This window comes from Corapipo altera, unplaced genomic scaffold (genome assembly GCF_003945725.1).
Source record: "Corapipo altera isolate COAL_440 unplaced genomic scaffold, ASM394572v1 0, whole genome shotgun sequence".
Classification (NCBI taxonomy): Eukaryota; Metazoa; Chordata; class Aves; order Passeriformes; family Pipridae; genus Corapipo; species Corapipo altera.
Genome location: NW_020884872.1, coordinates 71673704 through 71694739, shown reverse-complemented (window position 1 = coordinate 71694739; position 21036 = coordinate 71673704). Strand labels below are relative to the sequence as shown.

The 21036-nt window shown below is 40.2% G+C and overlaps 1 protein-coding gene across 6 annotated transcripts in view; it reads right to left on the bottom strand.

The window, feature by feature from the left end:
• The window catches only part of ATP8A2 (ATPase phospholipid transporting 8A2), a 318328-nt gene that overhangs the window by 279845 nt on the left and 17447 nt on the right, over window positions 1-21036 (bottom strand). For 2 of the 6 annotated variants that reach the window (XM_027652079.1, XM_027652098.1), the window contains exon 2: window positions 6828-6972. In XM_027652079.1, coding sequence (XP_027507880.1) covers window positions 6828-6972 — 145 coding nt within the window. Of the gene's footprint in view, window positions 1-6827; window positions 6973-7140; window positions 7256-7418; window positions 7437-7689; window positions 7709-16167; window positions 16322-21036 lie in introns of those variants that run through there. The other 4 variants (XM_027652089.1, XM_027652117.1, XM_027652128.1 and 1 more) reach the window with 4 other exon arrangements.

Below are 21036 nucleotides of genomic sequence, written 5' to 3'. Positions count from 1 at the left end.
GAATGTTGAGAGATGATGCTGGTGGCTATGCCAGTACTGCTCAGCAGTAGCCAAAATACTGGTGTGTTATCAACACCTTTCTAGGTAACAACGCAAAGCACAGCACTGTGACTGCAATAACCAATGTAATTGATGTAACCCAAGTAAGTACTACTTGCACTCGAAAAGCCTCCTACAGTAATGCTCATGGCAGTTTTAATATAGAGCAGGCACTACCATAACTGCTTCCACTCAGTTTAACCCAGAAACCATGACTGCGTGGTCACATTTAATAGAAGCAGTAGCACTTTTGCTTCCAAATCCTGTACCCTGGAGGCTTTTCCTAAGGCATGCAAATAGAAAAGGCCTTTCCATTTATTCTATAGTCATGAAATCCCTACAAGAATGGGACCAGATTCCTGGCTATTTTTCAGTAACAAATATATTAAAGGAAGACTGTTTAGAAACAGTACCAAAAGCTCTGAAGGCATGATACTATTTTATCATACTTGTCAGGTCATCACTACAGAAATACAACCTTGCTTTTCAGTAGCCCTGCTAGCAAATAGAACTCAACAAAAATGGAGCTGACCAGAACAGTTAACCTCAAAATACTGCTGTCTAATAAAGTCAGTTCAGTATCACATTTAGTTACTATGCAAACAGAAGATAGCCTTCACTGAAACACACAGCATCGATGTGTGAAGGTGACTGAAAAAAATATCAAACAAGTCACATAAGGTAGCTAGCTGACTAAAAGCTAGTGCTAACTTCAGGTTTTAAAGCCATTTTTTAACACCACAACTTAAGCAGTTTTTATTTTAGTGACAAGCAGAGGGCTGGTAGAAGAGATTAATATTATTTAGTCAGTCCTGAGAGAAATCTGATTATCTTCACAATCCAGAGAAACTAAGTGGAATGCAGTTATTATAGTCCTTAAGCTCTATTTAGGTCCACTTAAGAGAATGTCTTGCTTTCCTACCTTTCTCTGCAGACCACTAGCAGTCAGTGAAGTCCGTAGCACAGACTCCACTAAGTGTGATTTATTATACTTGCCACCTCTAAGTCCTGAAACACACCTGCTTTGACTCCACCCTTATTCAAACCTCACAGACAATCACCAAAAACATTTAGTTTCTTCTTGTTCACCTGTTTCACTGGATGGAGATCACCAACAGTGGAGGAATATGTAAAAAAAGCAGAGTCACAGGAGAAAAAACTCACTACTGAATACGGGCCAGTATTTAGTCAACAAATACGTGGGAAAACAGTTTTGTTTGTATGAAGTCAGACTCCATTTAAGTTTTGGCTCCAGAGTCTGAAAGTCACTTAAATGGTTACTTTATCTAAGAAGAGGAAGAAGGGTAGCCAGTTTAAATCCCCTGCTGTGTTGCTACTGCTGATTTATGAACTTTATCATGCCAAAAAAATCCAAAACAATTTCAAGAGACCAGAGAGCTCAGCATGCAGCAGGTGGAAGGGCACTAGAACTCCCACATCTGAGGTTTTTTTCATTCAGACATTTCAAAATTCAACAATTTAACTGTCAAGGGGTTCAGGCCGTAGACGTAGCCCACTAAGACCAAAAATGCAGCAACTTCAAATATATCGATACAATTCAGAAACACAACAGGCATACAATACCAATTACTTTTAATGAGTTTTAATGGTTAAAAGAATCATTCTGTAGCTGTAGTCCAGACTTTTTCATTGGGACACATTGCAGTATCAGCAACAGCTGCACTGCTGGAAACAAGTTTTTGCTTATTTACAAGAGTACGTAACATAATTTTTTTTTTTCAGTTAAGAACAGTATCTACCTAGAATTGAAAAGAGTTAGAGGATTATTTTAACACATGACTAGACTTGTACCATTCAGAATACAATAATACATCCCTTCTTTGAAGAATTTCAAAATGCTGTTCTGCAGTCAGGTAAGCAGTCTGTTCACATGACAACAGAAGAGATTTCCAAATGTAATACAAACACAGTAACAAAAACAGCCAGGACCTGAACTCTACCAAGAATAAATAGAAGTGGGGGCAGTTTTACCTAAAGAGTACAGGTACATTTTAGTGCAAGATGAACACACTACACAAATACTAAGTGCACACTAAGTGCAAATAAATTCAGGTAGTGCAGACAAATGTGGACTAGCATCCACATTTTCAGCCACGGATCATAGTGAATGCTACTCGGGTTACAAGGGTCAATACTAATTGGCTAGTGATACCAGCAACTCGTATTTCAGCAGCAGGGACTCATTAAGCACAGTGAGAACCTCCCCACATATTCAAAAAGCATTAATGCCTCTGAATCACAAGTGGCTTCTAAAGTACCTATTCAGAAGTCAATAAAGCAATGTACTTTTCTTCATTTAATGCAACACACGAAATAAAGGAAGAATATAGATTGTGTCTACAGTTTTGTCACAAGCAAGCTTCCTGCAGACATGCATGGGACAGTCTGGGATTACACATAAACAGAAGACTTTTATACAGGACTTGTGATGCTACTAGAAGTCTTACTACAGTCTTCAGTGCTAAATTCCCCAGTGGAAGTGCTTCTGCCTTATGAGACAAAAAATTTTTTCTCACCTGTTCACTTGAGTCTTAAGATCCCATAAAATTTAAAAGTAAACACCAAAGGCTTTTTGATTATTACCTGTTTTAACAAAATTTAACTTTTGCCTGTATGGAAGAAAATTTCTGAACTGAGAATTTTCAGAATGCAATTTTTGAGACCTCCCAAACAGATCAAGCCACCAAATTTTGTTTAGATAAGAAGCTTTCAAACAAGACTTTTAGATTCAAGATCCACTAAAAACAAGTCAATTTTTGCCCTTCCTGACTGTTGCCCGGCCCCAACCTCTCACTCAAGTCACAAACTGAGGCTGGAGTCCTGATTCAGATGCAAATCAGATTTGCACCAGGATGCACTACCAGGCCTGGAGCAGAAGAATATCACCTAGAGCAACATTTACAAGAGCAACTCCAAGTACTTAGAAAATGCAGACAAAATTTCCAGTGTTCTTAAAGTTATCTCAGCACACTTGTTCTTCCTGGATCAATAAACCAGAAGTCCAACTTCTTTTGCATCAGTATTAACATACGCAACAAGTGAGGGGCTCAAATCACTTAACCAGACTTTTACTGCATGCACTAGAAGAACGTTTCAGTACTGTTATACACTCAGCACAAGCCACTGATGTCAGAGTAGATTCTTGTATTACTACACAACATCCAGGAACTGTATTTACATGAAAGCAAAATTTATAGAACATTCTCGCTTTAAGTAAAATATCCAATCTTCACCAAATATACATTTGGAAAAGTATTCATGCCATTACTTCGGGGATCTCAGAAGTATTGACACAGCATTCAAGCCCCTATCATCACACCCCACCTGTACTCCTCTGGTTTTACAAAGCAATAGGAAAGCTTGTTTCTGAACTTGTGGTGGGTTGACCTTGGCTTGACACTTGGTGCTCCCTGATCTATTCTATCACTCCTCTCCTCCGCAGGCCAAGTGGAGAAAAAAGATGGAAAAAACTCGTGTCAAGATAAAGGCAGTTTAATAAAGCAAAGGCAGAGGTCATTGCAAGAAACAAAGCACAACGAAAAACTTACTCCCTACTTTCCATCAGCAGGCAACGTCCAGCCACTTCCCAGGATGTAGGGCTTCAGTAAGCATAGGGATTGCTCCAGAACACAAGTGTCACAGTAAGTGGCACAGAGCTGTGTACAGAATGTCTGGGAATTTTCCCAACATAAATGTTTCATTTCTTACTGAACTTAAAGTACAGAAATGCTGTGATTAAACAGACACAAGTAAGTTATGTAAATTGAACATGTTAAAGTAAGTACTAGTTAGCTTCCATAAAAACAAACATACTTAATACCACAAGCACAGCTGCACTGGACAGAGCCATTACATTTGTTCAATTTTTTACATATTTCAAAGCTTCTAAAATGCTTCAGCTGTAAACAGAACATAAGTTACTTTTTATTAAAAGGTCCAAAGAGTAACACATATACAGAGTTTTTCAAACGAAACACAGCAGGGTTGAAAGCTTCTGATGCAGGCAGAAAAGGTGTTCCTACAGAAGGGAGAAGTGCTGCTGCAGTATAATAAAGAACATTGACAGCCATATACATGTGCATGTCAGCGGCCAAGCTAAATCCAGCCTACAACACACAGCACTACGTTTTGAAGTAGATCGTGACAAAGTTCCAAGAACACAAAAAGAATTAGTCATTTCTCTACAACTCCTCATAATCTCATTTATGCCAGAAAACCTGGGTAAGAGAAAAGGCTTCTTCCTTCTACATCCTCATACTTCAAGACTTCTGGAAGTGTTAATGCCATCTTGCCATCCACTTAACTTCTGCAATATCACCATATACTATTTAGAAGTGGTATTAGGGAATTATCCATATTTCTTGTCCAAAATTAAAAAATATTGGTATTTATCACTTTGTCTTTTTACTCCCACAAACACTGGAATTCACTTTTAGCAGTGCGTCTCTACCCAAAAGTTCAGAAGCTCAAGATATTCTAAACATCTTACACAAAAAGCCATATCACTAACCTACCTTACTTCACAATCTGCACCTCCATTGCTTGCTGTATTTTGCTTTGTTTTGAGCAAGCTATTTCACACTACCCTTAATTTGGAAAACTTTCTGTGAAAGCTCACAAATTCCCACTGTTATTCAGAGAATACAAGATGACTACCAAAAATATGACAGTCACAACTCACATGATTTAGAACAAGCTGTTTTATCCTCTTCTTCACTTTAATTTACCACAAGCCTTCACACAGAGGTGTTTACCTGCTTACACAGCACCTTGCTCTGTGGTACACTAATGCTTTCTATGGAGACGATACATCTGCAAATCCAACAGTCCAGAGAAATCCAGTGCTGAACGAGTTTCTGAAGCTGAACACAGTAAGTAAGAAAGTCTGAAGGCAATACAGAACTGCAGCTCCTCAAGAGCAACTCCAGTATACTTAGGTGAGTAAATAAACAACCATTCATATTCCACACAAGGCCCCCTTACTCAGATATTACCAGCTCAAGTCACCTTTGCCTTCAGTCCCACCGGGCTGAGGGAAGAAAGCTAATCCAGAGGATGGAAGGAGCACAGGCAATGCCTGTCACCCTTTCAGAAGTCAGAGATCAAAGCTTTCCTACTAAGCAGCAGCAAATTATTATAAAATTAACTTGATTTCCAAGTGACTCTAAGGAGCTAAGATTCCTAATCAGGTAATGAAGACATGTCTACTTTGCCATTACAGTACCTGTATTTTGCCCTGTCCCTCACACACAAATAGTCCTCATGACTCAAAATGCCTGTCATGAAGCAAAGACGCAAAAAGGTATTGAGAACCTTGCACATCTATCAGGGGATGGCTTCCAGAGAGCAAGTAAGGCACAACTGATCTCTGGTAATAGCACTGTCAGGAAGAAGTTCTTGGTAGCAGAGTCACGTGCTACTTTTCCACAAGATTTAGCCAGATCAGAACAGAATCCGTTCTGGAAAACCTAAACTACAGATTCTGTCAACCCTCTATTCCCTGCTTTTCCCCTCTCTAAGTCAGGAAAAGCACAAGTAGTCTATCCACAAGAAATGGTCAAAGTAATTTCTGAATTAGTGAAGTGAAAATAAAGCAGTGAAAGAAAACGTTCAACATCCAGTATTGCTACCTATGTAGGATAAGGAAGACAGTGAGAAAATCTGTCATTTTAACTGCTCCTAAACCATAGGCTTTCCCAGAAGACTATACAGCAAGTCAAAGTTGATGAGAAAACTAAGTATAAATAAGTTGCTGTGCTGGCCAGAACACAAGCATCCAGAGAATATTCTTAGAATTATCCCTGATAATGCACACAATAGAATAGTTAATGGAAATCATCACTTCAGCAGGATATAAAATTTCTCTTTTCATAAAGGCACTCATTGTGTAAACTGTCCTATGAACAATAACCCAAACATCTGCACTAACAAACAGATGATAAATAACACTCCTTCTTATTCATGGCAGGAGCCATCTGTTCATCTAGCTAACCCAGCTAACCCCAGGCAAGTGTGGCGAGCACAGCCACCACAACTTGCTGATGCTACACATCTTCATACTCCATGTTTCAGTGCATGTTATTTGTGTTTCCAAACTGCAGTAACGTGGCATTAACCATGCCACTATAAGTCTTAAACACACACCCCTACAATGAAAGACTCCAAACACCAAAGAAAATTACCTCTGGTCTTCAATTAAAGAACACAAGTGGACCACAGCCTCTTATGCATGGGGAGGCCAGATTGACTACAGAAACTACATTCTCATCCTGTTAGACATATTTCTTTTCTTTCTTGCTATTCTATACTATTTTTTTTAAGCTTGAATGCAACTTTTTAAGAGAATACTTTATGGAGTTTAGACAGTGGATTCTATCCAAAACTCCCACCAAATTTCCACGGGTTAGCCCTTGCATACAGGAATACTTGAGCAGTTCCTGTTATTCCGAAATTCAGTGGCTTTCCTTAAGTGCAGATCTTTTCATGCATCTTACCCATGCAGCTCCATCAGCCCTCTGCTCTCACTACCGTTAACTCCAGCACCTCACTCTCTTGCTGCCGCTGGATTCCCTCGTGCGGTGGCAAGACCCTGGTGCCCCCCGTACCAAACAAACCCGCCTGCTTCGGCGGAGACACATTTTACTGTGCTGAAACCTGGTGTGGGCAGGGTCGGGAGGAGAGGGAGAGGGACCAGAGCCCTCCCTGCCCACGGCTGCGGGGTGTGCGGGTTGCCGCCTGGAAAGGGAGAAGCGAGGACCGCTTCGTACCTGACCCAGTTGTCGCGGAACTTGCTCTGCTGGGGCTGGTTCAAGTAAATGGTGCGGGCTGGTGCCTCGTCCAGATCCGCCGCGGACGTGGCTCCGGACATCTCATCATCCGCCTTCTTATAGCCCGATGTTGAACAGACCGGTCCTGCAGGGAGAGCGCGGAGAGGAGGCGGTCAGCGAGGAGCCGCACCTACCGGGGCCGGGCCGGCAGCTCTCGAGGCGGGGGCCGCGGCCGGTGGGGCCGCACGGCGCCGCGGGGAAGGGCCGCGGGTGGGCGGTGAGCGGCGGCGAGCGCGCCCTGCCCGGTGTTTACCACGGCGGCGGCTGGTAAATAATGGCCGGGCAGGGAGGGGGCAGCGCGGCTATCGCAGGGAGCTGGCGGCGGGGACAGCCCGGGGCCCGCGCCCCCCGCCCCGCGGGGATGGGCCGCGCCCCGCCCCGGCAGCACCGCCCCCGCGCCCGCCTGGGCCAGTGCCAGCCCCTCTCCCGCCGGGAGTCGGCGGGCGGCACTCCCGCGGCTGGTATCCCCCGCCTTCCAACCTTGTAGGCTCCGGCGAAGGGAAGCGGGGGTGGGGGCCAGACAGCACCCACCGCACCGCCGCGGGGCTCACGGTCCGTTCCGCTCCTTGGCGCTGCCTGCCCGCGGGCAGCGCATCCCGGGCGGCCGAGCCCGGAACCGCGCTCAGAGAGCGGCGCATCATCCCCGCCAGACCTCGCCCAGGCCCCCGCGGCGGGACCGAGCGGCCTTCCGCCCGCACCGTACGGGGTGGCCACGGCCGGGGCTGGCTTGGGAGTCCGTACTCAAAGACAAGACTCAGTTTTAGACTGAAATGAGAAAAAGACTGTCTTGCTTTACACTTACAGTTCCAAAGCTTCGACTTGAGGCTTCTTCAGCTTATTTTCACCTCCAGCTGCTCTGGAGTGAATTGAGTTCTATAAGCATTGTTTAGCTTTGCATTAAAGGAATGGGAAAACATGAGGGAAAGGAGCCAGCTATTTCCTCTGTCAAGCCTCAAAACATTAGCAACGTTGTGGAGACAGGTTTATTGCTTTCCCCTTCCATTCTAAGCCACGGAGATAGTTTGACTTACTTGAGCTGTAAATATATTAGATAAGAATATCAGTTTATTCAATAAGCCACAGATTTACAAGTTAGCAGAGGTGGCTCTAGAGAAGAGTAAGACTACTTGTTTTGTAATAATCTATTAAAGGTGTTATGTTAGGGTTATTTGAAAAGTTCATTCAAAGGTTAACATTTAGAAGCAACTGCTGTAAAGCCAAATCTGTTTCTGATTTCTGTATAAATTCAAAATCATACTGCAAAAGAAGCTGATCTGATCAGATAGTGGCTAAAAAGGACTCTTGCAATGAAAAGGAGAGCCCCCTGAAATTACGTCCTCCTTAACTAAAGCTTGAGAGAAAACCCTCCATCCTACGCAGCCTTAATATATTGAGCACTTAAGTACTAGCACTGTGTGAAAACTTGTCCCATTTAAACACAATATAGTTCTAAGCTAACACCTTACTCATCCCAGACTTTCTCAGTGATTGATTCTTTATTGCTAGTGCAAACATGCTCTATATCTCCTCTAGCTGTCAGCCACTGGAGGGCAACGTTACCCATTCATAGTAGGATACAGTCAAGCACACAAACTTTGTGATGCTAGTAGCCGGCCAATAAAGGTAATGTAATTAACACACTGATGTGCTTTCAACTTGCCAAAGGCAAGCGTTGCACACTGTGAATTCATACTTTGGAGACATTAAGCTGACTTGTAAGTACGAGGCTAATTAATTGATAACTCATTTCAGTTGAAACTAATTCAGAGAGTAAAAATATGCCAACCAGATCATTTTTATATTGTGAAAAAGGACAAATTCAGAAAGCGAAATATGAAGACTATACACTATGCAAGGCAATGCCATTATGATACTATATTAGGTTATTCAGCCTAAAGAAGCTTGCCACAACAGTTCAACCTTGCTGAGTATTCTCCCCTTCAAAAAAACCAGAACTAAGAGCACTACTGGATACTTGTTGTCCTTTCCCATTGATTCCATGTTGCGTAACTGCAAAGGAGATCAAACAACACTCTTAAGAGCATTAAGTGCAAGGAAGCTTTCATCTGTTTTCCTAGTCAGGCTCCAAAACAGAAGCACAATTATTCTAGAAAAACATGCTGTAAAAATTGCTGGTTTTTTCCAAAGACCTTATTTGTTTTGTTTTTCATATATCCCTCTGATGCTTGAAGTTATCCTGATGACTAGTTCTCCTCTCCACAAAGTATTATGAAGCTGTCCCACAACTTTAAGGATTAACTGAGTCAATACAGCTGATAAAGTTCAGAGTTATTTAGGTTTACTTAACACACTATGCTGTTGGCTACGTTCTCCAAGACAGGTACTGCAAGGAAAATTTGCCTTACTCTTTGAATGCACTGAAATATTTTCAAAGCAGACGTGTGAGTGCATAGAAACAGCTGCAAAAAGGTTTTTGTTTCTCAAAGTGGCTCAAGTCAGCTGCTTCAACTCTAAGTGGAATAATGCTCATTTTGGAAGATTATCCAGTAATCCTGCCCATCAGGAATGCCTTTCACCTCCCTTCCCTGTTACTAAGCAGATCACACCAAAAAGCCTGCAGACAGCGACCTTTACTACTGGCTGTAGATGCTTTCCTTTCCCTTCACTTAAAAAAGTTAAGGAGCTCTGAGCTTCTGGGGGGTTCTGGTGGGCAGCAGTCCCAGGGGTTACACCATCTTCAGAAAGCATCCCCTTCAAGGACACCTGACCACATGCAGACAATCACTTCAGCCATGCAAAAGCAACTTCACCTCTGTTCCTTGTTTCAGAAAAGCTATGGATAAATAAAGCAGACTTGACCACCTTCTACAGTGGTAGAACTTAAAACTGAAGTCTCAGCAGTTTTTATTCATAGTAGTTTTACTTCCCTAATCCACACGAATTAGACTCATTGACTTCATTTTAGGGCACACCAACTTTCCACTCTGGAAAGGTGTCTCTCCCACAAGACTTGCATATTTTCTGTTATTTACTCATGGATTTGCAACTCTGCTATGCAACTTATCTTGTATAAAACTATTCATGCTTTAATTAGTAGTAATATTAATAGTAGACCATTGTCCCTTACAGCCTCTTCATTTCACATGCTTAGCTACATCAAATTTTGGATGCTTAACTACATCAATCTTAAGTCTGTATCATAGAATTGTTTAGGTTGGAAAAGACCTTTAGGATCAAGTCCAACCATAAACCCAGCACTGACAAGTCCACCACTAAACCATATCCTGAAGCACCACTTTTACATGTTTTTTAAACATCTTCAGGGATGATAACTCAACTACTTAGATGCTTGCAAAGTTTCGGCATTGTCCAATATACCTTGCTTCAATTCTGAGGCATAAGACACTTAGTGCAGGTAATACTGTGTCACACTGCGCTTTAAAAGTTCAGTGAGTGAGACCTGAGTTATAAACTCCCTTTTATAAAGCCCATTCATTTCTTCAAGGCTCTTAGTTCACACTACTTAACAAATTTATTTTCTAAAAAAAGATAGGATTAAAGCTTGACAAAAATAAGGAGATTTTATAGCTTTCTCTCATCATAAGAGAAATCAGACTTGATGCCCTGACAAATTCACATGGCATTTATTATCACTTGAAAAGCAATGAATTATGGCTTAATACTCTTACCAGGCCTGCAAAGATGACAGTTTCCATGTGTATCTGTCTCCTCAATGTCTGCTCAGTAATAATCATACCTTCTGTACGATTAATAAGTAAAGTGTTGTGAATTCTGTAGTGTTTTTAAAGATGAGTTCCTTGGGATGCTTGCCAACTGTCAGAAGTCACAAGAGAACTCATGCTGAAATTATCACTTTTCTCTTAAGAAGATTAGCCAGCTAGTTACTACTTCTAGCTTGGTGATGTGCTTAATTGCTCTAACACAGGTTCCATTTTTAAGAAAGAGCGATAATAGAGCAATTAAGCCCCTCACCACGACAGCAGAACCACAAGCTATGACAGACAGCAGGTTTGTACATGAGAAGTTCACCAAACAGGTTTCTTTGTGTCATTTAGAACCTAAAGCAAGATTAAGAGCGTTTATACCCAGGAATCATCATACTGATTCCACACACTCTTGCAGGAGTAGGATCTAGTACAAGAAAGGACACTGAGCTAAAGAAGCTGCCCCCACTAGAGCAGAGTTGGTGTCAGTCTCCACCAGTCCTTTCTCACTGTGAGAACTCAGACTTGTGATTGTATAAGCTCAGAATTGCAAAGTAGAGTCCTCTGTATGCCTCCAACTGTAGTAAGTTTTGAATAAAGAGACAAAAAGACTGCTTTCCTCAGAGTGAGAGAGCCTCACCACAAGCCTCCAAACTCTGTCATTTACCGAGCATATGGCATTTTTGTTACAGGTTAAGCCTCAAAGAAAGAGTTTGCAAAGTGAACACCTGAGAAGGTAAGAGCCATATTTAGGGAAGTGGCAGACAAGTTTTCTCTGCACTGAAAACAAAGTTAGTTCTTAACAAGCCACCTAGCTTTGGTAACACCATTACTTTCTTGGGATAACACTTTTTTCACAGGATTCCTGTCACAAACTGAATATCGAAGAGGACACCAAATGAGTTCTGCAGTTGAGAATTGTCAACAGGTTAATATATGAAGAGTGACTTTGAAGCTTGGCTGAGTGAGCTGGTTTTACCTGAAACCATTCTTTCTTACACTATTTCATTATCTGCCTTCACTGTTCAACAGAAATGCACTTCAAAGTTAATCTAAAAGTGGATAAGGTAGGAGTTCAAAGAGATAGAGCATAGCATACTCTCAACAGAAGATGCAGAGCATGAACTTGGCCACCACGTCCTCTGGGAAAGCTTTGTTCCCACTAGGACTGGAATATCTAAACCTTAAGTTACAACCAGTTCATGTGAAAAAACCTGACAATGCTATGGCTTTAATTTCTAAGAATTTAGAAAACTTCTACAGTGTTCCATAGTGTAAAATTGTAGGCAAACATTCTAACATACTCATGTCTGAAGAAAGGAAGTTCTGGAAGAATTCGCAGTGGAGCTTTTATTTTCTAGCTCTTCTATTATCAAAAGTACTTTTAAACATGCTTCCTTCATCATAGATAAGTCCTGCAAAGTAAGATGTCTTTAGATCACCAACATGCAAATAATCAGGGTTCATAATAGCAACAGCCTGGAAGTTAATACCACAGTTGCAAGACATCTCTCATTTCTCTGTAAAATCAGAACATGGAAAGTCATCCATGCCTTTATAGCAGATCTTTTACAAATGCACAGAAGGAAATCAGTTTTGTAAGTTTATTTTTACAGAATTATTTTCTGTGCAAGATATAGACCAATAAACAAAGCAAGAGTCGGATGAAGATGTCTCAGTTGAAGACAGTAGCCCCATAAGGATATTAGAGTAAATGAATCTTCAGAAGCACAACAGGAGACAACTGGGCAAACAAACCTTATTTTCTGGATTCCAAGATGCAAGGAGGAAGTTGTCATCCATCAAGTTAACACAGAAATTGCAGAGAAAATTAAATAGACACAGGTCTGTAACTTAGCTCTTTTTCTCTTTATAGCTATGCAATGTGTGTATATTATCAAAATTAACAAGACTAAGAAGGGTATCGATGGGCAGAAAAGTTAGAAAATGTGATAATGCTCATGGATTTCACAAGTTTCTTAAAACTCAAGAGTAGTTACCTGTAAGAGTAAGTAACTACTAAGAGAAGCTGCCATGCCAAAAGAGTTTCTATCAAACTTCTCTCTGTAAAAGAAGCTGTCACGTTAGAAAGAGATCACTTGTCAGCCTACTCTGAGACCAATTTGGGGGACAATTTCATTTAGTCAGTCAACAACACAAGACAAGTGAGTGGCTTCTAATTTGGGCTTGCTTACTTTGAAACCTGGATTGTTACATTGCAGCTTACAAGTGTCAGTCCTTAAGAGAAGCATTAATCCAGTCTTCAGGAACATACAAGAGTTAAATATCCTACAGTGCAAACACCTAACAGTGCACTTCAGGGATCACAGAACTCAGCTAAGCCAAAAGAAAAGCTTGGATGTACTTGTCAGTCCAAGGAAGACCAATTCACAGGTATCATGTAACTACAGAAGAACTGCAGTGTTATAATAGATACAGAGATACTCACAGTATAGGTGGATCAGTAGGTCATAGCTGATTGATCAATTGTGTTAACAGACCCACAGCATCAGTAGCTCTCGCTTAACTAGAACTGCACACATTTATGACAAACTTCTTGTAGCCTTAGCTGATACAAAAGCAACTGTTGAGACTAAAGAAATCAGGAGAACATTTGCTTGGCCCTGTTAATGTTAAGCCTAAAAAGGAATAGTACATGCTTTGTGCATGCTCTGTTGATCTCAGATTTAAACTAAGTTTGACAACACTGAAAATGGTCTTTCTGAATAATCTTAAATTACTAACTAGAATGTTCTTAACTCTAAGAAATTCAAGGCACAAAACACTGCTTGTTTTGAGGAGCAGCCTCCAATTGAAAATGGAATTGCATGCCAGAGACAGCTGGAGCCTGGATGTTGATCCATACGCCCAAGTTCATCTGAATGAAGCAGCTAAATGTTGTCACAAACGAAGATTTCTAGCAGAATGCTAGAGACACTTCAGAGAACTAAGCAGCAGCAGCCTCAGGGGTTTACAGTTTAGCAGAAACTGTATATAGAGAAGATTCAGAGGCACTGTCATACAAAATATTGCGTATTTCAAGAGACAGAACAGAACTCTTAGTGAGGCAAGGGATAAGAAGCAGGTCCATCCAATAAAATTCACTTCCCTCTGTATGAACAGCAGACAGTCACACTGTTCAAAGCAAAAATGAGTTGGCAGAATACTCAGGTAGGGGAAAACAAAGGTGCCTAGGGCTGCCTGTGGTATGTGTTAAGGTCTCCTTCGTCCATTTCTTTTGCATCTTGGAATGACAAAATAAAGGTCTGATGTTTCTATTCCCTCTAACGATCCTCACATGCAGCCTTGGTGAGACCACAAGAGGAACAGCACTTGGCCTAAAATAGCTCTTCTCCATCTCCCAAGTAATTCTGTACCTTCTCACTTAATGTCAAAAACAAGCAGCTTCTGCTGATAATGCTGAGCTAATAACACTGCACATGATCTATTCTTATTCTGCCTCAAGCTTCATAGCCACAACTGTCAGCTAAATTCTGAGGTTGAACCTGTATCACTAGTAAGTGATAAAGATAATTCCTTCTTCCCGTGCTCCAGCTTCCAGACTAAGTTTACAAAAACATTAGGGGCACTAATAATTGACACCAGTTAAAACAAGTGGCTTGTTGTTAGTTTTAAGTTCCCATACTGCATTGAACAAAAATGGTGTTGCTAGAAGGTTCACTCCTATTCTGCTCTTTCCTTCTGTTCTCCAAACTCACTTGTTTATTTGCTAGGAGTTTGTCACCATAACTTGGACTTCAAGCAGGTTTTTTTTGGTATCCACAACATGTGTCTGATTTATAAGAACCAATGATATATCTGAGGCCTGAAAAAAAAAATTTCAGGCAGCATATGAGTTAGATCTAATAGCCTGACACAAAGTTGAATACTCAGCTTCAGCAGCTACTGTTCAACATCAAAATTCAACAGAATTTTAAATAGGCAAGAAGTACTGCAGCTCCAGTAAGCTCAAGGAACCTCCCAAGCTGCCACTGAAAACCCCAAGTTTAAATCCCAACACTTCATGTGCAATAGGTTTTCTCAAAGCTGTTCAGAGTTCTCAAACTCAGATTGAAAGCTACCTATGAGTTCCATATGCTCCAGGTTTCCAACAACTTAGCAAATACTATAACAACACCAAAGCATGCTAAAAGAAATGCGTCATCAATTTTTTTTCCGACAAACAGCATATGTCTTGAACAAGCCCCACAAACAGCAGCACTAAGGCAGCTTTGAAGGAGGCAATGGAAGCATTGGTTCAGCAAAAAGTCAATATACCAGGCACTGCTTCTGTGTTCTATGTTTGGGGTTACATGGTTTTAAGCTCTGGAGAACAACGTTTCTGCTCACCTGTAGGTAATGTCATGTCACTGCTTTTTTCACAAATTATTTTTTTTTAGTTAGTTTTTTTTTTTTTTTTAATTCCTGGATTAGCATGGCCTACCAGCTGTTAATTGAGTTCAAAACACATGCACACATTAGAAAACACTGAACAAGTCTTCAGCATTTGAAACAGTGTGGAGGGTACTGGATTTAGCACTACTCATTTAACAAAACTTAGAAGCATTTTTATGGACAAGGCAACAGGGCAAATGCAGATGAATTGGCAAACACGTAAAAACACATCGTGTTCATTCTGCACACACTTTCAGCCTCTGAAATAAAAGCAACTGTGTCTTTAAGTTTATTTTGAATTTTCAGCTCAAAAAAAAAAATCTTTCTATACAAAGGAAAAAAATTAAGAACACTGAAACCATTGCATTTAACAATGTAAAACAGCAATTCTACTCCCTTCTCATTAATTGCAGTTCCTTCAATGCATTAGATTTGATTGTTAAAATAGTTTTTAAAAAGTGAACATAAGGTGGCAGAAGCTACAGCTAAATTGGACTCTTACACTTCAAACGAAAATAAGCATCTCTCCTGTCAGTAATCCCACTGCTCAAGGAAGATCCTGAAATTTTAGTCCTTTTGGCAGACACACCTTGGATAACCATGACTAGTAATCCCATTTTGGGCCATATACATAACTATCAGGTACATGTATCTGTTATGTGATTAGTGAAATATTTCAAAAACAGCCATCAGAAATCTCCTTAGCACAACTGACAGTCACAGCTAATCCTCAGAAGAAAGCAGTTACAGCCTTCTCTCCTCCCACCTTTGAGGCCTGTTTCCCTGTATTAATATTGGTTGAAGCTAAAAATATCCTTGGCACATCATAATTCTATTAGCATTCTGACACCCAAGTGCTTTTTTCCTTTCTGTAATGCATCTGCTCTGCAACAATTTACCAATAGCTTTAAGCATATCAGCTGCAAGCACAGCTGAACTTGATTTCTAAGAGACCAATTTAAACAAGAAAAATAAATGTTTTTCCATTTATATGCTTATTATTTAAAGCTATCTGTTGTCTTCTGCTGAAAGCCCAGAGGCCTGTAACACTGGCTTGTAGCCAACACTAGATTAGAAAGATTTGCTGAATACATAGTGACCTTCTGCTCTAAAGTGTTCCCAACGCTGTTGTTCTTAATTCTGTCCACCCCCAGTTCAGCGTAATGAACAACAAAAGCAGCTGCCCATTGTACAGTTACCTAGAGAGACGCATCTCTTCCAGCGATGGCACAGAGACATGATGTTCATTCCTTCTTGCACTGGCTGCATGGAGATGAAAACAGCAGTAGTCCTTCAAAGATCTCTACAGCATTAGCAGGTCTCAAAGCTGATTAAAGTGATCCCCATGGTAATCTGTGAAATATATGTTTGCACTTTCAAATTGCTCTGCATTGGATTCACAGAAGGCAAGTGTGCAGTAGGTGTCTGTGTATACCCATGAACAAAGAGACAGCTGTGGCTTTCACTGAAACATTTTAATATGTTTCAATAATAAAAAAAAATTTTAAAAAAATTTAAAAAAAAAAAAAGGGAAATTCAGCATTGTATTTCAGCACTTGAAACAATGACCTGCCCAGTTCCTCAACTTTTGACACACATACCCTCCCCACTAGGTTTCAAAGTACAATTTCTCAAGTGAAATCCTAATACAAAGATACGGTAGAACTCAAGTTCTCTTCCTACCAGAGATGGTATCTGTGAGGTTACAGGTCATTATACCTGCAGAGATGAATGGGTCTCTAAGGATTATTTTTAATTTACTTTCCCTTGCCTGTGAGCAACATTAATAGCAAAGTGTTTTGGCTGTCAAATGAAAAGGTTAAAAACTATTTCAGCTATCACTTCAGCTAATAAAAAACCCTCTCCTTTAAGAAAGGAAATAGTAGTTTTCATTTGCTTTTCACCTGTAGTAACCCCATGAGTATGTGTCTCTCATTAGAGTCACATGTACTTATGTCAGATGCACCTTGGATAACCATGACTAGTAATCTTATTTGTGGGCCACATATATCACTATCAAGCACTAAGAACCGTTTTCCAGGGTCCTTCCTCCCTGGCAGTCTGTCTCCCTTTCTTCCCACTGCCCCACTCCAAAGTATTTGCTTGCTTTTTGGATAGGGAATAGAAAACTTAAAACCTCAGAAGACAGTCATAGGAGGAGGTAAGGATTTGGCTTTTTGGACTGTATCAGAAGCAACCATGCCAGCAAAGTATTAGATCTGTAGAATAGTTCCCTGTGGCCACAGGGCTACTTGAGTGGTGTATCTGCTATTTTTAGCAAGGGAGTAGAGTTATGCTAGGACAGGTGTGTACTCTGAGAAAGCCAGACCACATTAGCAAGGAAAGAAGACAGGAACCACCACTGGCTGTCAAGTACCAACTGCACCTTGGCCAGTTCAGTCTTTCTGAAGCTACCAGCACACTAGCATTACACCATCAGCTTGGGGGTTTAGTTCTGTTCATGCCTGTGCAAAGCCAGACTCCACATATGAGAGGTATATCAAGCCCATCTCTTTCATGAACATGAAGCTGCATGGAGCAGAAAATCAGACATGACCTGACAACTGGCACCAGTAAGGCTGGCAAGAGATAATCACATAGGGGATATCAAATAATTATGAGCAACATAATGACAGGAAACCATGGAAGACACTGCTAGCTACAAGTAAGTGCTTTTTCCTCAGGAGAGGAAGGTAGCTCAAAATTTTAGGTGCTCTTATCCTGCTTTCATTAGGGAAGCATGTTGCATAATGCATGAGGAAAACATCTGAGAACAATGTTTGAGAACATTATCTATTCCCTACACAGATGAATCCATGAGTAGATAGTATTGTATCTGCTTTTCCTCTGCATACAGTTCTACTTTAACTTCCTTACTAAAAAATGGTAGAGAGCTTTTCCTTCTCCAGGGAGTAAGAGATTTGTGCTCCTCAAAGAAGACTACTCTGTAGAGAAGTTTAAGCTGCTCAACACTTAGAATTCAGATTTCCAGCCGCTCCTCTGCCCACTATCAAATACATGATCACTTCACTATGTATTGAACAGCTGTAGCACCTTCATTCCGCACAAAGTGACTACTTGACTGTGTATCTACCAGGTGGTGGCCAGCAAGGCACCTTCCCTAAGCACAGTCAGTGGGACAGGCAAAGAGAAATGCAGCACAGCACTGGAAACCAGCACAATGCCCACAGCCACAAGCAGAGCTCAGAATCCTGCAAGTTGTTAAAAAAACAAATTTCACCCAATTAATAACTTGCAATAAAGCAAATATCTCTTCATTCTTTGTACTTCAGTATGGAAAGCCAGTCAATACGTTGGACAGGTTTCTGGCAAGCCAATAAGAAGGACTAAAAGCCAGAAACCTAACACCACAACTGGCTTAAGTGCATTTGTTCCTACTCTAGTGACTCCATGAGTACTGGCCACAAACCACACTAATTAGCAACTACTCAAGTTTTGTAGCAGCTAATGATTTCTCAAGTCTGGAATGTACTTCTTAACAGTTATATTTAGACATAAATTATATTTGTTATATAACTATTTGGATTCTTAGTACCTTACAGCAGAAATAGGACATTTTGTTTAAACATTAAGTTAGAAAGCCCACATTTGAATAATTTCAAAATGGATTTGGTATCACCAAAATTCATGGGATTTTTGTTGGGATAAACTGACAAGTTCTCCACTCATTACACCTCATCATCCCACCCAGTATTAGTTTAACTGGTATTTCATTCTAAGATGTTAAAAAGCTTTAGCATGTCAACTCCAAACAGATCTACTCCCTTCTGTCTGAGGCTGCTGTTTTGAGAACAGAATGGCTGAATATTAAAAAATAGCATCAGTTTCTCACACAGTGTATTCAAATGATTTAAGATAATTGTACTGTTGTATCAAACCCCACTAGTTCAAGCTCTGTTTTCCTAGTAAGGAAATCAACTTTACAAATGCAAGTAGCAAGCAGGGTAGTAACTGCTACTATCACTTGCATTTAAGAGTATTTTCCAGCCAAGAGTTAAGGCATAACCAATTTCCGTTTATTGTTCATAGCTGGATGTTGTTTAAGTTCAGAAACCTGCTCTTTGCCCTCCTCCAGTATTCATGCTTTTAAGATTTATATAAAGCATCTGTTCAGAGTCCTGAAGTAAAACTTGAATTGAGCACCAGTTTTATTCTTTCATGATGGCAAACATTGACAGATGTGCATAGAACTGCCTGCAGGGTCATGAAAACTGTTCTTCTAACAGGTATTTGTTAATAATGAAACAGTAGCTGTAGGTTCTCTTTTAAATATATTTCCCCAGCTTGTATAATCAAAGATTCAGGTTCCCTACCACAGACTGGGAAGGGAATTAATTCTCAGAGCAGCTCAGCAGCTAGGGAGACCTCGAATAATTTAATATTTGAGAATGTAACCTCAAATAATTTAGTAAGAGAATTTTCAGTTTTTATCAGATCATCTCCAAGCTGTTGATAGCATACCGTATATCAGGAAATAGTAAACACATGTATACAAACACATGCAGTACAAACAAGAAAAAAAAAAAGCAATTTCCAGCCTCTTACTCTGGGCTGTAATGTTGTTTGAGTAAGATTAAGGTCTCTTAATCTTGATGAGATTAGTGATGAGTCAGCTAATTCACATTGATGGAATTTTAATGGCAAAAAGTATAACAATTTTGATTTCATTATTGTGCACCAAAGTCCATCCTGCCATAAGATCTACAGAGGACTCAGCTTTTTACATACCTATTCTGTTTATTTAAATATATATTAAAATCAGTAAATCTGAGCTTCATCACAATCTATTAATCCTCTAAAGGATACCTTCCTATATTCCCCTCTCTGAAAAAAATTACTTCAAATACTTCCTTTTCAAAAGGCGAAGGGAATAAAGGAAATTCCAAGTGTTTTTTCCAGAGTAAAATGAGAGCCTGAAAAAACAGCCAGGTTATGGTACCTTCTGTTTTGTGAGGCATCCTTTGACTAGTAGTAAAGGTATTTGTCCCATCCACTAGCAGTCTTTTGTTTCAGATCAGTCTTACAGCAACCAATAACTTTCAAATTTAAAGAAAAAATAATTTACTGCAGCTTGGAGAAGTTTTGTAGTTTGAATAACTTAGTCTTCCAAGTTGTTGACTTCTCTTGTAAGAAATCCAGCAAGGTACTAAAACATTCATTCATTTCAAGAATGACTTCAAGCCTTAATCTCAAGGCTAATAGCAAAGAAGTACACCAAATCCCACAACAGAGAGAGTATTGTGGCCTGAAGCCCCCACAACTTGTCTGAAAGAAAAGCATCTTGCTGAAGTATGATTTTTCATTACTATTTATACATGTGCACCATAAAACTAGGCAAGGTCTAAGGATAAGAATGATGTACACCTACCACCAAATTTGTGCTGCCTGCTTACTACTCACTACATAAGCATGCATGTTTAGAGGCTTCTTATGGGACAGCTCTAAACGCTGTCCCATCTACACACACTCAAGTGCAGCTATCATCTTTAAAAAACGCATTTTCTAAGACACTTAGCATGCAAAGAGAGAACAAGTTTTCAATAAAGCTACATTTCTTCCTAGATTAGCTTGGTACTACCTTTAGCCAATGCCCTTGATGTTTACAAAGTGCTTTTCTTTCCGGAAACTATTACTTATCAAGCAATCACAGTCAAAATTAAAGCACAAACCATAAATTTTATCGTTATAGAAAACATGAAAGAGGATAACAGTCACTCATATTCCCATGCTAGTGGCTAGAAAAAGAGGCGTCTTCCAGTATTCAAACATAGGAGACACAGGATCCTAATGTAAACATGCTTTGTGCAACATTGCCAACATATGATATGACAAAACATAGGAGCTAATTGCACCTCTGAAGCCACTTCTGTACTTGTACAGCAAGACCACCCCCGCCATGTCTATTAGGAATACAGTTTTGTCAGTCAAAGTAATCTATGACTTTCATGAAGACATTCAAGACTACCAGAGAACAGTTCTTCAAACGCTGATTTACAAACACCACTAGGAGAAAAAACCTTGCAGCAGGAACAGATTAGTTCTTAGAT